Consider the following 16,241-nt stretch of genomic DNA (forward strand, 5'->3'; position numbering starts at 1 on the left):
TTTTCAAGGCTTTTGTAACATTATAAATGTTACTTTATGATCAAGTCAATGCATTCTGAATAAAAGTATTTCTCTCAATTTTTGAAGGATGTAGAGTACATTTTTAACATTTAAAGTTAAAATAATATATTTTTTGTATAAATTAACAATAATATATTATGATCAAACATTAATGACATTGAACAATAGCATTATTTAAATGCAGTAAAATAAATGTATCCATTGTTAAAATATGATACCTATTTTGAAGTAGCCTAATGTCAATTGAGTGATCTTATTGTATTATATTGTGTTCCTCAGTTCTGTATTAAAGCTGATCTCAACATCAGTTTGTATCACTAACGTAATTCATTGTGCAATGGACAGAAAACAATCACAGGAAGTGTAGTTTAAAATATATTTATTTATTGCTGATAAAATTTCTAATACATGACTAATTTACATATAATATGTGTTTGCAATACTGCTCAATTCACTTTTAATTCTAAGAAATCTTTATTATAGTACCTACTGCAAGCAATCTTTAAAAGCCAATCCCTTGGAATTTCTCTTTATAAATCATTTTAACAACAGCAAATTGCATTAAGTGAGTGCTTTTCTGTAGGTAGTTCAGTTTCAACACATCTGGTTATTCACACATTTAACTAAAATATTCACACATTGCCATAAACCCAAACAGAACCATAATTTCTTTCCTATTGAATAACATGGAGTATAGTGCAATTCCGGCAAAGCTAGAAAAAGCGCAAAGTGAGGCAATCAAAACTTAACTGGGATTTACATTTTTCCCATTTGTCCAGATTAACAGCTGCAGGGAAATGTAGATAACTAGCCCCTGTTTAAGCACTATAAATATTATTCCTCCTGTTAAGTCATAATAGGGGCATTTATAACAAACAGACAGTTTAAGAAGATTAGATCCAGCTTTCTTGTTATCAACACTGCAATCTAAGCAAGGGCCTGGATTGGGAACAAATACTTTGATGTTTCAGTAGCATTTTCACTGGGAATGTTTTTGTGAACCGGTCAAAAGCACCATGATCAGAAGGCAAGTAGGAGGGTTGTGGCTTCGATGCTGCAATTTACTTGAAGGACGCACGGACTTTACGTCCCTTGAGAGGTTGAGGGGGTCTGAAGTTGTCAACCATGCAGCAAGGTGACTCTCCTTCCGGTGTGAACAGCAGGCTACGGAATTTACCCATCTAAAGAACAAACAGAGAGAGAGAGAGACAGTTAGATGGTTTTCTCTTGGATTGTGGTGTTTAGTGTGTTGTTGGCAGTCTTGCAGAGCCTTATTACACCCTATATTTACTATATTTAGCTCCATGCTCATTCATAGAGCACTTGTGCAGCCGTTAGACTATTCTGACTAACCACTGGGGACTAAAATAGCCACTGCAGGCTAAAAGCATTGCCTACACTAGGGACAGTAATGAATAGGGCAATTTTTTTTGAAAACATTAGGCTATGTCACTGTCGATATGGTCCTGCTGCTGATGCAGAATTATCAAGAGAAGCTTTAAAACTTCTTAATTCTTGTGCTACACCACATTTAGCTCAGGCACATTTTGGGAAAAGGAGCATAAAGGCATCAGAAGACGATTAACGCACGGCATGTGATCTGTGATGGTTGAGCAATCTTTTAGTTGTTCGAGCCTATATGTTATGGTAGTAATGTCACCTTAATGAAGAACAAGTATGCACTAATGTTTGGGGTTGGTACATTTTTTGTCATATTTTTGAAAGAAGTATTATGCTCAACAAGGTGACATTTATTTTATAAAAAATACAGTAATATTGTGAAATATTATTACAATTCAAAACAATTGTGTTCTAATTTCTATTTTAATACATTTAAAAATGCAGTATTCCAGTGATGGCAAAGCTAACTTTTCAGCATCAACTCATCCAGTCTTTAGTGTCACATGATCCTTCAGAAATGATATGCTAATTTGGTACTGAGGTAAATACTAAAAATCTTACTGACCCCAAACATTTGAATTGTAGTGTATATTTTGAATATATTTAGTTCTTCCACACAAAGTCTAATTTTTCTTTTCTTTTTTTTTCAGCACAGTGTCCAGAATTTGTAGTTTGGTGTAATAGTTATTTTTCTTTTTAAATTATTATTACACTTCCTCTTCTTGCTAAACTGAGTGATATTAATTTGGCGTGATATTCATTATGTGATATACAAAGCGGCAGACAGTAACAGGTCAAAATAAAATATTTAATAAATAAAACATGATAACTATATTTATACTGCAATGAAGTCCTAATTCCTCTCAAGTACTGAATGTCAGGGTGTAGGCTTCTATCTTAAAGGCACAAGCCTGACTTGAATGTGATATATTGCTTGTCAGGCAAGCAATATATTTAAGATAAAGTAATCTTGTAGAAGCAGGAACCTACTGTATGGAGCACCGACCCTCCCAGTTTTAAAGTAGAAGTGAAGTTAAAAGTTGAGACCCTATTTGTGCTATCATACTATGTAATCAGACAGTATTTGTTTAGGTATTTATTAACTTTTTTCAACTCAACCAAGTAGCAAAACTTTATTAAACATGTTCCCCTTCCAAATTAACAAAACTTTTGTGGACAAAATGATGTTATGATGACTCAACATATCATACTAAAGATAAGGACTAGAAGTAGATGTCCTTGTCTGTAATCATAAGTATACAAATAAGAGTGTGAAAGCATAGATGCATAAAGTACCTGAGCAGGACTAACACTGATTGGCTCTTTCAGAACAATCCACATGACACTCTCGAGCAAAGGGGGCGTGGTCAGAGACCCTTCATAAGTCCAGAAATCCAGAGATGTGGGCAGCAAGGTTTTAGGGTCAAAGTTGGCAAATGTAGTCTGTCTGCCCTGGAGAAGAAACAGACATATTGTAAAAGGATAAAAACATCTGAGGGCAAGTGAGAGGAGTAAATATACTAAATCATAAAACTAAAAATAACTGCTACTTTTGATACCTTTGATTTGATGTCATCCAGAGCATCTAGAACTTTCTGAAGTCTTGGATTGGCAGCACCAATCTGGTTAACAGAATACAATATATCCATCATTTTATATCATTTAATCACTGCAATGCTTGAAATGATTTTGGCTAAAGTTCTGACCTTGAGAAAAACTCCAACTACAGCAAGGCCATCAGGCTTACTGGCAGCTTCTCCAAAGTTTGGATACTTGGTGTTCCAGTGAACGAGATGAAGCTTTAGAAAAGAGGAGACGTGTGAAAAATGACTGAATTAGCTTAAAATCTTGGCTTATTTAAAAGAGGGGATTTACAAATTCATGAGAGAACATCAAGAATATTCATGAGCAGTGAGCAATAATTAGTTTTAAGAGACGTTCAAGAATTAGAACGGTCTGCACCACAACACAGAGGAATGAGGGTTGCCTTGGTTGTAATGTATGGAACTGGGAGCATGAATATGAAAGCCTCATTACCTCACAGGGGAACTTGGTTCCAGCAATAGTGTGCTCTGAGCCCTTGTCATCACTGCTTCCCCAATGGAAATGGAACTGTCTCAACCTGTAAACCCCTGTCACGGGCCCTCCAGCCAGAGCTACATACACAAACAATTATTCCAATCATTCGGTTGTTTCTTTAACGGCACTATAGAAATCATTAGTCAGAAAAAATGTAGTAAAACTGTATTTCAGATTGAATCTCCTAAGCATTAAATGTAAGATGCGTATAGAAATGTTCACACATATTAGCAGATATTATTTACATGCTACAGCCGATAACCAATAATAATTGGGCGATATAAATTTTTAAAATTGTCGATCAGTAAATTTAGGCATATGAAAATTGGATATTCATTTTGAGATTCCTTATTAGCATGCAGAAATATCGGCCGATAATAAAAATATATTCCATTTAATATAAAAAATGTATAATAAAAATACAAATAGGGAATTTTAAAAAATCTCTAATATCAGATTATATAGGCGTAGTATATTATGCATCCTTAATGACATGTAATCCTTTACTTCCTACTTGGTATACTGACAGGTTGCCTGTTGGGCAATGTTAATGTGAGTGGACTACTTAAGATATTATTTGGTTAAATATATATCATATATATCAAACATATATAAAGAGATGCTCTAACAACAAGAGGAGGTGCAACCAAAAATCTCAAATTCACACAGTTCAATATTCACCACCTAATATAACAATTAGCAACTACTTTAATCTCTTTTCAACAAGCATTTTGTATGCAAGTGTTATTTTTTTTATAGTGTTTCTGTAGCACTCTTTAAAACGCGTCTTCTCCAAGCATATGTGTGCTGTGAGTGAGTCCCCTCTTGAAATGGTCATTAAAATTCAGCACATGTTGCTCTCATTGAGCAACCATGGCATACATATGTGGCTCTATTCTTTCATTCTCTCATAATAGAATGCATTAGCACTTGAGTACACAGAGCTCTAAGTCCCTGATTCCCACCAGCAGAGGGAAGGGACACTTCCACATTCACTGCTCATATAGCAGTTTTACATCATTTGAAGATTTCATGTACAGGTAGAGATAAATTGGAGTAAACTAAAAGGAATTTCAGTGAGGCAAAGCTCTATTGTACAAGGACACAATAGTAGAAATTGTTTTTTCACTTGTTATAACACATAACACTTGTTATGGGTTCAAGGATAGAAGATTAATATTTTAAGAAGGACATGCTCAAAAAGTGTTGCCAAAATATTGCCCTGACAAAATCCCCAGAATGTTGATAAATATGAAAGTGTGACTATGCCAAGGTAAGATGCAAATAAATAAACAAAATTAATACATTCTCAGCTGTATCTTAATAATTGTTTTAAAAGGTTGAAAATAAACACAAAAAGCAGGAATAGACTAACTTGAGCTGTTGTCGTCATCAGTGAAATCCACTTGGAATGAATGGCCATTGTTGAGGATGCCCTTAGCGGTGGCGGGGTCATACTTCAATTTGAGACCCTTCAGAGAAGGGTCATGTTGTGCTTGGGTGGGTACGATATCAATGGGAGACTGCCTGGGTCCATTTGCAATGGGAAAGCCTTCTGCCCAGTTTTCTGGCCCTAAAATGACAGAGCGAGAGAAAAAGATGAAAAGCCGAGTATATATGAAGATAAAAAGGAAGTGCCTGCAGCTTATGCACAACAAACGTGTTTACATTCCTTGCAAGATTCAAGGTCAGCAAATGTAAGAAGTGGATATGTGCAGCTGTTACCTTGAGGAGCCCTTAGCTGATTAGACATTAAAGGAGAACTCCGGTTAATTTTAACATTGAGCTCAATTTTTAGTAAATTTGGAGTGCTGTCAATACAGAGAACAACGACAAAAATCGGTGTTGCCTACACTGTGTTATCCTATTTTTAAAATTTGCACCCTATTGACTTGAATGGGGCAAGTTTTAAACCTGCTTTTATCCTCTTAACATATTTGATGTGTCATTACAAGTGCCCAGCCATGTTGAGTGATTCCTTAAGAGTGAACACGAGTGAATCTGACTGCAGTAGATGTGAAAAATATGAATAAAAATGATGTTATATCAGCCAGCGCAAATACCTGTATTTAGTTCCTGTTTTCGGTGGAAGTCCAAAGTAGTCGATTGTCGAGTTCACGCGCGTGATCATAGTAACTAAACCTATGCGCGTGAACTCGACAATCGACTACTTTGGACTTCCACCGAAAACAGGAACTAAATACAGGTATTTGCGCTGGCTGATATAACATCATTTTTATTCATATCTTTCACATCTACTGCAGTCAGATTCACTCGTGTTCACTCTTAAGGAATCACTCAACATGGCTGGGCACTTGTAATGACACATCAAATATGTTAAGAGGATAAAAGCAGGTTTAAAACTTGCCCCATTCAAGTCAATAGGGTGCAAATTTTAAAAATAGGATAACACAGTGTAGGCAACACCGATTTTTGTCGTTGTTCTCTGTATTGACAGCACTCCAAATTTACTAAAAATTGAGCTCAATGTTAAAATTGACCGGAGTTCTCCTTTAAGAAATAATTTTTGTCTGTGTAACCTATTAGGTTGTTTCAGATTGTATCCAGGTTGTTTCGGTCATATTACTGTCTTTTTTCTTTTTTTAAGCTAATTCGTTTAGATTTAAGGTTATCAGACAAAAAAAAAAAAAATGTACATGCCACATTCATCTAATTTTGCTTATTTATAGTGTGTGTGTGTGTGGTTTCATCTGTGGTTTTCTGTTTAATAATAATTAGGCTAACACTTTTCCTCATAGAGATACCTAATGAATCATAAAACGTCAAGATAATTATTATTTGGTCACTTTTCAAAGCTGTTAAGATGTCGCATCAGTGTATAACATATAACGTTAGATGAATGGGGGGGGGGGGGGGGGTGGGGGTGGGGGAGACTACTTGACTAAAGGATTGCTAAATTCTAGGCTATTTGAAATTAATATAATTTAGCAACAATGACATCAATTTAATCCTGATTAATTACTAAAGACTAATATATTAATTTGGTATCCTGATCTTACCGTCATTTGGTCCATAACCCCAGGCGTGAGACATGATTACTTGTGTCTTTCGATGTGTTCCACTCTTCTACTTGTAAGCCCCGAATTGTAAAGACCAGCAACTGTTCCTCCAAACTATGTCAGCCTTTATATAGAGTTCCTCTGCTGGTACTGGTACCTATCTCAACCCAGGGGGCTTGGCCACATGGTCTCCGGGTAACAGCACAGGAGGAGTCAGTCAGAAGACACTTGAACAAATCAAAAGATCGCACCTCCCGTCCCTTTAATTCGCACGTTGAGCATCGATTGCTCGTGGGTCTCGGGATGCTCGATCGCAGGAAAACAGACGGGATGCGGACATTCCACGCGACTGGTCCTCTCTGTTTTCCTGGCGTTTAAGTTGCTTTTGCTCTTCGATGCCTCGAATAGCAAACCTCTACATTTGTCATTTTCTTTGACGATTCAGAAACTAACCCGTTATCCGGGCAGCGATGCATGTTATCTTGACCTTCTTCGTCCTTATGCGATGCTGTGTGTAGTTACGCAGGCTTGTAGCAGAATGAACAAGTGGAGGTGCGCCGATGAACTCTGGACATCAGCTTAATGACTGGTTCTGTAGCCGATGTGACCGTTTAGAACGTTATTTTGATTCACATTTCTAAAGAAAACAGAAGCAGCCGTTCAATCACCTACATCTTTTGGTACCCGTTCAGTGAAGTTCCCGGCGCTCATTTAAAGGAGCCACTGCGCACAACGACAAGTGATGATAGACAATTATAGGCTACTGAAGGACACTTAAAATGTGTGTAGCTACATATTGCCTACATTATCTTCAAGGAGTATATTAAGTAGCCCACATAGATACTTTGTCTTAGTACTTAACACTTTTTGATTAGAAAAACGTAACGTTAGGCTATAAATTATATTGTGTTAGGCTTCTGGCTACCATTTTTTTTATATGACATTGATGTGTGTTCAATGGGCCTATGTTAAATAACGTGTTTAATAGCAATTTTTAACTGTGAAATGGATTTCGAAATGCTTGAAATGTTCGTTTGATCTCTTTGCATTATTCAGTTGCTGTCATCTGGTGGCTGAAGTGCAAAATAGCAATCCAAGGCTCCGTCTCATTTATAAAGGCTACTGACTTTATTTGTCAAAATGTATGTAGCCTACTTTATTTAAATTCTGTACATAATTAAAACGATTTAAAACGGTTTAAACTGTTCTTTAAACGGTAGGTACTTTTCATAAATGTCAGGTCGATGCAAGTTAAAGTTAGCTATTTTATTACCAAATGTGTATTGCCAAAACAATGGTTCAGTGTATTTGTACACTATCTTTACTAATGTTTAACTATTCATATTTAGCTGAAATAAAATAAATTTAAATATTTAAGGGCAGATTACCGTTGCACCACATAATCATGTGACAAAATGCACTGCTATTTGGGGCATGTTGTAACACGATTATAGGGATAGACTATTTTAAGAGCTTTGTTTTTGACGTTGTCAAGACTTTAAAATATTCCAACACAAACCATAATTATAAATGTTCATTGGGGAAAAGTGTAATAAACTAGCCCTGGTCTCATACATATATGCCTTATGTGCAACTGAACATTTAAACCACTAGGTGTCAGAGCAGAATCATTTTTCTAAGGCTATAACACCACACTGACTGTTCAACTGCTCAATTTATGAGGTGTATACGTCAATTCTCAATATAAAACTCAAAACTCTGATACACCCGTTCATAATTAGACTAATGATTGGGAGAGGTCTGATAAATTAAGAACTAAAATCAGTGTGTTTCAAAAATATAAATACATAATGGTGAATGGGGTTATAATTGTTGCATTATTCCAAATACATTAAGATCCACTAATAAGTGTAAATATTTTCATAAAAACGAATACAATTCACAAATAAATAAAATGAGTTTTGCAAATAAAATTTGCACATTTACAAATGTGTTTTGTCACAAACTCAACTCTGCCCAGCATTTGTGAATCGCTTCCATGCATTTGTAGCACACATTTGTGGGTTCTGAAACATGCAGTGTCAAGTTTTTTTTGTTTTGTTTTTTTACATTTAGCAAGTAACAACAATTAGCTAACATCCATTTCATTAACATAAATCCTACTGACATTTGAAATGAACAATGAGTAGAACAGTTGACTTTGTACGAGGGACATATTGACATTTAAACAGATAATAGGCCTACATCAAATTATTAAATAGCCTACATAGAAAAAAAGAAATAAAAAGAAAGGGAAATAAATTAATTTGCATTCCTTTCGGTTTGACTCAAGTGGGGATAGAAAGATCTCATTTAAACATGGTATTTCAACGTTATCTCACGACCAATTCATACGAATTTGTACGAGTGATTAAAAGGTGGCTAATTCGTACGAATTCGTACAACCTCACTCGTACGAATTTGTACGATTTGTCTAAACCCACGTGATGGATGTAGGTTTAGGGGCGGGGTCCGGGGTAGGTCATTCGTATGAATTCATACGAATTTGGCAACCCGTAAATTATGTACGATTTAGCAAAAATCGCTCAAATTTGTACGAGTGAGGTCGTATGAATTGGTACGAATTAGCCACCTCGTAAAATTCACACGAATTGCCGTGAGATCGGGTTGGGTATTTCTGTTCACAGTTGACTTTATAATCTTACACGCAGCATCAAGATGTGCAGACAAATCCACAAATAAGTGGACTCCACCCACTGCCTACTTAAGCCAATAACAGCCATTTGCGCTGACCAATCATAGCACGCTCTCGCTCCAACTAATCACGATTTGCTTCAGGCAGGGCGGTTTTTCTCATTGACAGTATATAAGATGGACACAGCGACCCCATAGACTTCAACGGAGAAAAGTGAAGCCCCTTTGAAGTACTCACTTCCTGATCGTCAGGCGTACTGCGCAGGCTCAAACTGAGCTTGGTGACGTGAGCAACGTGTCTGACAGTTGTCAGTCTTCTAGTAGCTTTGCCGAGAGAAATCTGAATCATTCCCTTTGGAATCTCTCAGAGATGGAGAGCGTGAGCATTAGCTGTCCATGAGCTCGCAGCAGGAGCAACTTTATGACTCTCTATGGGCTTCTCTCTTCACTTTATCAGACTTTATGCCTCCACGTCCCCCCGATTGCTTGCGAGCTTCTCCACCGGTCTATGCGGTAATTTCTCTACAGTGCGACAGAGAGTCGCGTGGGTTATGACGCAATCGTTAGCGTATTTTTTCAAAAACGGCTTCTACGGGGCCATAGGTACAAGGTAATGGAGCCTTTTATACATGGTCGTGTTTCTTTAGAAATAAATAATGGACAAATGGAGTCTTTGGACGCCTCAGATGTAAAGTTATTCGCTGTCAAAGTGACGCAAAAATGAATGGGAGTCAATGGAATGCTAACAGCAGGTGAAGTTCTGCTACAATGGCGGCGCCCGGGGAGGCTTCATTTTCCGGCGGATGGATTTACCCCCTTGGTTTTTCTGGAGGAAAAAACTCCAAAATAACCTATCATCTGTATTGGCTCAAACAGGAAATAAAGCTTAAAGTGCCCCTATTATGCTATTTTAAAGTTTCCTAATTTTGTTTTGGAGGTCTCCTATAGCCTGCAACAGGTTTAGGAGTTCCCTAAACGCTCCCGAGCTTTATAATGGCAGTGAATTGCAACCATCAGTTTGAAGTTTAAAAAAAGTGCATCCATCATAAAGGAACTCCACACGGCTCCGGGGGGTTAATAAAGGCCTTCTGAAGCAAATTGATGGTCTTGACGCTAAGTAAATGTGGGGATCCACAAATGCACAAGAAGCAATTCACAATTTACAAATGTGTGCAGCGATTCACTAATGCACAGAAAGCGATTCACAAATGAATGCCAGGCAGAGTTGTTTTTGTGACATAACTTATTTGTACTTTTTTTATTTTTTTTTATTTTTTTTATGTGAAACTCTTTACATTTATTTGTGGATCTTAATCTATTTATTTGGAATAATGCAATAATAAACCCCATAATGATGGAACTCAGTTTTTTTATTTTTTATTCATACAGTGAAACATAGGCTACATATAGTGTGTTTTTAAGAGTGGGTTGTAGACAGATTTACGTAAATTATCAAATTGAGCAACAATTAGGTCTACTGTTTAAAAAAAAAGTGATGCATAATATTATTCTCAGTCTAAAGGATCAAAAAATTAAACAATGTGATGGTTAATCATTCTTTCTTTAAGTTTCCCTCATAGATGAATGAAGCCTTGCCATTTGTAAAAACAATATTAAAAGTTAGACATTATATATTGAACCATAGCATAAAGAGTAGGCCTATGTGATATGGGGTGGAGTTTTACCTTCCATGTGAAAAAGGAGAAAGCTCATCAAGCCGCTTGAATGCTGCAATATAAATCAGCAATGAAAAGGAAGAAAATAAGCTCCTTTCATGTCATGGATGTAAATTTGGCTCCGCAGGATCAAATGCATGCTGAGTCTAACTAAGAAAAAGAATGGCAGCAGCAAACGGAGCTTATGAAACCTCTCATTTGGTTCTATTCACTTCCCTGATTGGATGCAAGTGACATGGGCTCTGTGAAAGGGCCAGATCATTTTGACCTTCTACAGACAGGCTGTGCAGCAGGGTAACCCCCCCCCCCCCCCCCCCCCCCCCATTTCACAGACAGAGATTCACCCATCTCTGATACTTTAAGAGGGAACAATGTGATCTAATTGGACAGCTCCTTAAATGAATGTTATTTTGATACCAAGTATGACATGTCTTGCAGAGATTTTGTATCTTTAGGAAGAAAATGTTGGTCTTTAGACTCTAAAAAATGCTCGGTTGTTTCAACCCAAATTTGGGTAAAATATGGACAAACCCAGCTGTTGGGTTGAATTTTAAATTACATTTTTAACCCAACGTTTGGGTTTGTCCATACTTTACCCAAAATTGGGTTGAAACAACCCAGCATTTTTTAAAGTGAATGCTAAGCTAACTAAATCATTTCATTCTTTAGAAATATGTTGTTTTGCATCCTGCAAAACAAAATGTTAATTCAAACTTTAAAACATTTGGGGTCGGTTGCATAAACTTATCCCCTATGTTAAGACTTTGGGTGTTTCTCAAATGGAAGGCTGCATCTGAGACTGTGTCCTTCAGTCCTTCTGAGGCTTGTAGGCTAGTGTCCTCCTCAGCATTAAACACTAAATAAGATGGTCTAGTAAGAGCGCATGACTATGCTATGTTCCCACCCCCGCGGTCACGGCACGAAAATACTATTAAAGCTTATTAATGCATACAGTGAATGACAGCCTGGTCTCCCAGTGGCTCACATTATAGAGAGCCTAAGTCCCTCCCCTCCGCTTCCGGCTCATGGGACCTTATTTCAGAAAAATTACACGTTTGTCAATTTAAAAGATAATTATGAAAGTCAAGAAAGTCGCAGTTTGCCATAAAATAGAAGAGTAACATTTAGTTTTATGTGAAAATCGCTCAATGAACTACATCTCTCGTCTCGCACTATGTACGTCACCGTTGCTCGTATGCGTGCAGACAGTCTGGTACAAAACACTCAGGCATGGTGGCGTAATGTTACGTTTATAACGTAAGACTATAGAAAAAATGACAGACGTTAGCTTCAGTAAACTTAGCTTCATTCAATGAGAGAAAAGGTATGACGTCACATATGCGCCTTTTGGGTTTGTAGTCTTTGTAATTACGTATTTTCACAGTCTTATACCTCAACAGTTTTACATCAAACTTCGACTTTCTTGACTGTATGTATCTTTTAAATTGACAAACGTGTAATTCAGGGCACAATTCAAACAAGATCAAAATATTTTTTGTCTCTCGCCATTGACTACCATACAATATTTTTCCGAAATAAGGTCCCATGGTGGTCCACCGGAAGAGGAGGGACTTAGGCTCTCTATGGTCAGTTAGTGATTAATTACAGCAAAACAAAAGACATGCTTTCATGTCCGAAAACATAATTTTTGTCTTACTTTTCATAATAAACTAAGACAAGCTCAGTACCGACTCATTTTGCACCTGTTTATTTTTATGAATTGGAATGTGTGCAAAGGATTGTGGGTGATTTAAGGCCACGAAGGATACACCCGATGCATCCTTTAAAATAGACCGAATGAAGGACGCGAAAAGAAGGCTGCCAAGGATCCTTCAAATTGAGATGGCCTTCAGCGACGTTTGATGATGTGACCGCCGAGATATGCAGCCTTCCGTTTAAGAAACACCCTGTGTCTTAAGAACTAGTAGCTAAACAAGGGGTAATCAGTCTTACTTTTCCTATTCAAATTAGACCGATCTACCTTTTTATGTAACTGACTTTAAAAGTTAGGATGGCTATCATCTAGCCTATAGAGATGACTAACTTTTAAGACTAGTCAAAGCAGTTCATGCAACTGGTAGCATAATTGATGGCAATAGGCTACATCTATTTTGAGATACTAAAGGATAAAAAAAGATAAACGCTAAAATTATCATCTTTCTTCTTGGAATTAAAGTATAGGCGCTGACATGATGGTTTGTGATGGAGTGTATCCGGTTGGCAAAATCTAAAACCTGGCATGGATCATCTAATTGACAAAAGTACCAGAATTAAGCAAGAGAGTATGTTAATAGGTTTATGAGCCATGTGTCTGGGTTTTAACCGCATTGTGCACAGATTAAAATCCAAATGTTATTCTCTAGGCTGGTCTATTTAGGATTTATTATTAATCTAACTATGGGGTTTTCATGATGAATAAAACATTAAAAAGCGGGTAGGCTGATGATGATGATGATCATCATCATCATCATCATCATCATGTAGGCGAATACAAATTATTTAAATGTACACATACCTGCAAATTATTAGCTATATACGTCTGTAATTTTTTAAGTTAAATGTGCAGTAGGCTACATTCATTTTTTTTTTTTTTTTACTTACACAATCTCTCAAATGTTACTTCACACCTTATACAACATATTACATTACATGTTAAGAAAGTAACATAATTTAAAACAATCTCATTCATGATTCAACAGATGGACTTCAGATCTCTTGGATTTCTCATAACAGGATTTTTCTCCGAATCAACTCAGTCAAGTCCACTGCCATATTCCACGTCGTATTTTGTCGGTGCTCCGGCATCACTGAACACACACGTACCTCCGCTGCAGCTACACGGCTCGCTGTCTGTCAGGTGCGGATCAGACCGACTCCAGTCTCATTCTTGCGGCCACCTCTCCGTTCACTGTCTGAAACGTTTAAGGATTTACTTCACCGCTCTGTGTTTATGAATTGTTACTGATAAAGAGCCTAAGGTAAGGTTTTGTTATTTTGATTTGCGGTTTGTGGATTGTTCATAAGATTATGTTCTTGTTGCAAATGGCATTAATTGCATTGACTGAAACACGCCGCGTGTTTTCTGCTGGTCTCCGTGTGTTTATCGTGCCACTGAGGTGCCTCTTCACAGACGCTGGAAATTGTGTATTGTTTGTTGTAACGTTGATGTTTCAAATAGCTATACACTTCATTTTTACCGCCTCTGATGTGCTACAGTCTCTTTTAGTGTAACAAAGACCGGTGACACAGGTAGCTTCATGTATCAACACACAGCACGCGCTAAAAATCTAATTCAGATTATCTGTTTTGGTCAAGCTAATTTATTGACAAATCACTTGCATCGAACATCTGTTGCAGGAGGACTATTGGCTTTCTTTCTTGGCTTAACTTTTATTATGATACCCATGCCTTAGAGCTTCAGTTTGAAGTAGGCTAGGTTTGAGATATTCCATTTTTAAAAAACATAACTGAAAGGATGAAACAAATAATTCTGAAGGGAAAGTTTGTACAAAAAATGAAAAATCTCTCATCATTTACTCACATTCATGTAGTTTCAAATCTATATGACTTCCTTTCTTCTGTAGAACATAAAATATGATATTTTGATAAATGAATCAGTTTTTTTAGTCCATACAAGGGAAGTCAATCACACTCTCTATACCATCTTCTGCAGAAGAAAGAAAGTCATTCAAGTTTTTGAGGGAGAATAATTGATGACAATATAATTTTTGGTTGAATTATATTTTTACATTTCTACCTTTTTTTCCTCTGTCTTGGTTTGACTGTCTCTTAGTTATCGGTGATATTTGAAGCAGGCTTCTTCTAACAACAACCAACAACCCCTTAACGATAAACAATATACTCTGCTCTCACTATTCTAAATAAATCATGTAATAATAAATCAATGAATCATTCTTTTTAAATCTGATCTGGCAGATTCATGTGTGAGGAAGGGAGCTTAAATCTCCTCATCATGTCAGTTTGGATCAATAGGTTGTTTATTGAACTACAAAGAAGCCTATACTTGTCAACGTCTTACTGTCTGACATAAATGTAATTTAGTTTTGATGTCATGCTTAGGGGAGGACAGAAAGCTATATCCTGAAAGAGAGAGAGAGAGAGAGGGAGAGGGAGAGAGAGAGAGACAAAAACTGCGGAGGTGGGTGCATATGAGATTTATTAGATCTGAGTCAGTCCAGTGTCAAGTGCCCTGGAACAGTGTGATTATATATTTCACCAGCTTTTCTATGAAGCCTGAAGTAGCGTCTGGTTTTCTCTTATTTAAAATGTACCTAGATATACAGACATATTTAAATAAAGAATACATTTTTCCATTCAAAATAGCAATGTGATCATGAAATTTCAACGTTCTCACAAGAATACGCGTGTAGTTTTACGTAAAGTTTGGTTCTACCACACGTAGCCTACATTTACTTACGTTTTCATACACGCTGACTGAAATGTACAATATTGACGTATTGATAGCACTAAAATATAAAATACTTGCGTATTGACAGCCCCAAAACGTAAATGATTTATCGTATGAACTTTACCGACGTACAAATTTGTACGTATTCCTATTTATGAGTATTCAAATCATGGAATTAATGTTTCGATTCTATTGTATTCAATTGTCAATGACATGTCAATTGACCATGCAGTTTACTCATCTACTTAATATGAAATAACATGATAAACAAGACTTCACTAGTTTGAAACCTTTAAATTAATAACATTTCTGTAATCATTTAACCATTTTGTAGTAGTTTGTTTGCCGTGAGACACAAAAGGCATTTTCTCCTATACAGCGACTGACAATAGAACCATAAAATACACCAAAACACATTCATAAAAGATAAAAAATGTATTCGCTCGCTGTAATCCAAATCAGATTCTGCTCTGTACCTCATACAAAACTATTAAATACAGCCATGAGAGGACTTGCGGCTACAACACATTGTCATTTGAACAAAACTAAAATTGTCGTTTTCCTACACATTATTCTTTTTATATTCTGTATAAAATGCGTATGACTAGGTTTGGATGTAGGCTTGAGGGATCTTACTTGTATCTATAAAATGGTAAAAGGGAAATTATACAGATATCTTTATAATATAAACGATTCGTAAATATTTAATGTTTTATAACGTAATAATGCTACTTTTAAATGTTGCCAATACATCCATATTGTGCATTTCAGCATCTATCCAAACATATTCTGTCTTTGAAAGTTGCGTGTTAATACCAAACGGATTAACAATGAGACCAGGCTGACATTTTGCAGTATACATGATTATAGATTCCCACCTGGGTGTCTCTGTCACATAGTGATGCTCAGCTCGCCATCCCCGTAGGAAGAGTTGCGTTTGCCGATCTGTATCACTGCCCA

At 36.6% G+C, this 16,241-nt stretch overlaps 2 protein-coding genes across 4 annotated transcripts in view; one reads left to right on the forward strand and one right to left on the reverse strand.

The window, feature by feature from the left end:
* dlgap1a (discs, large homolog-associated protein 1a) overlaps positions 1 to 16,241 on the forward strand; it is a 135,497-nt gene that overhangs the window by 14,249 nt on the left and 105,007 nt on the right. For all 3 annotated transcript variants that reach the window (XM_079612503.1, XM_079612501.1, XM_079612502.1), the window contains exon 2: positions 13,552 to 13,830. The gene's annotated coding sequence lies outside the window, so the exon portion shown is untranslated. The remainder of the gene's footprint in view (positions 1 to 13,551; positions 13,831 to 16,241) is intronic.
* cahz (carbonic anhydrase) lies at positions 384 to 7,234 on the reverse strand. Its single transcript, XM_079614058.1, has 7 exons — positions 6,522 to 7,234; positions 4,877 to 5,074; positions 3,460 to 3,578; positions 3,129 to 3,221; positions 2,982 to 3,044; positions 2,719 to 2,874; positions 384 to 1,202 (listed from the first exon to the last, which is right to left on the reverse strand). The coding sequence occupies exons 1-7, from the start codon at positions 6,553 to 6,555 to the stop codon at positions 1,083 to 1,085; spliced, it is 783 nt and encodes a 260-aa protein (XP_079470184.1). The 5' UTR covers positions 6,556 to 7,234; the 3' UTR covers positions 384 to 1,082.

Source organism: Phoxinus phoxinus (assembly GCF_949152265.1).
Source record: "Phoxinus phoxinus genome assembly, chromosome: 5".
Lineage (NCBI taxonomy): Eukaryota > Metazoa > Chordata > Actinopteri > Cypriniformes > Leuciscidae > Phoxinus > Phoxinus phoxinus.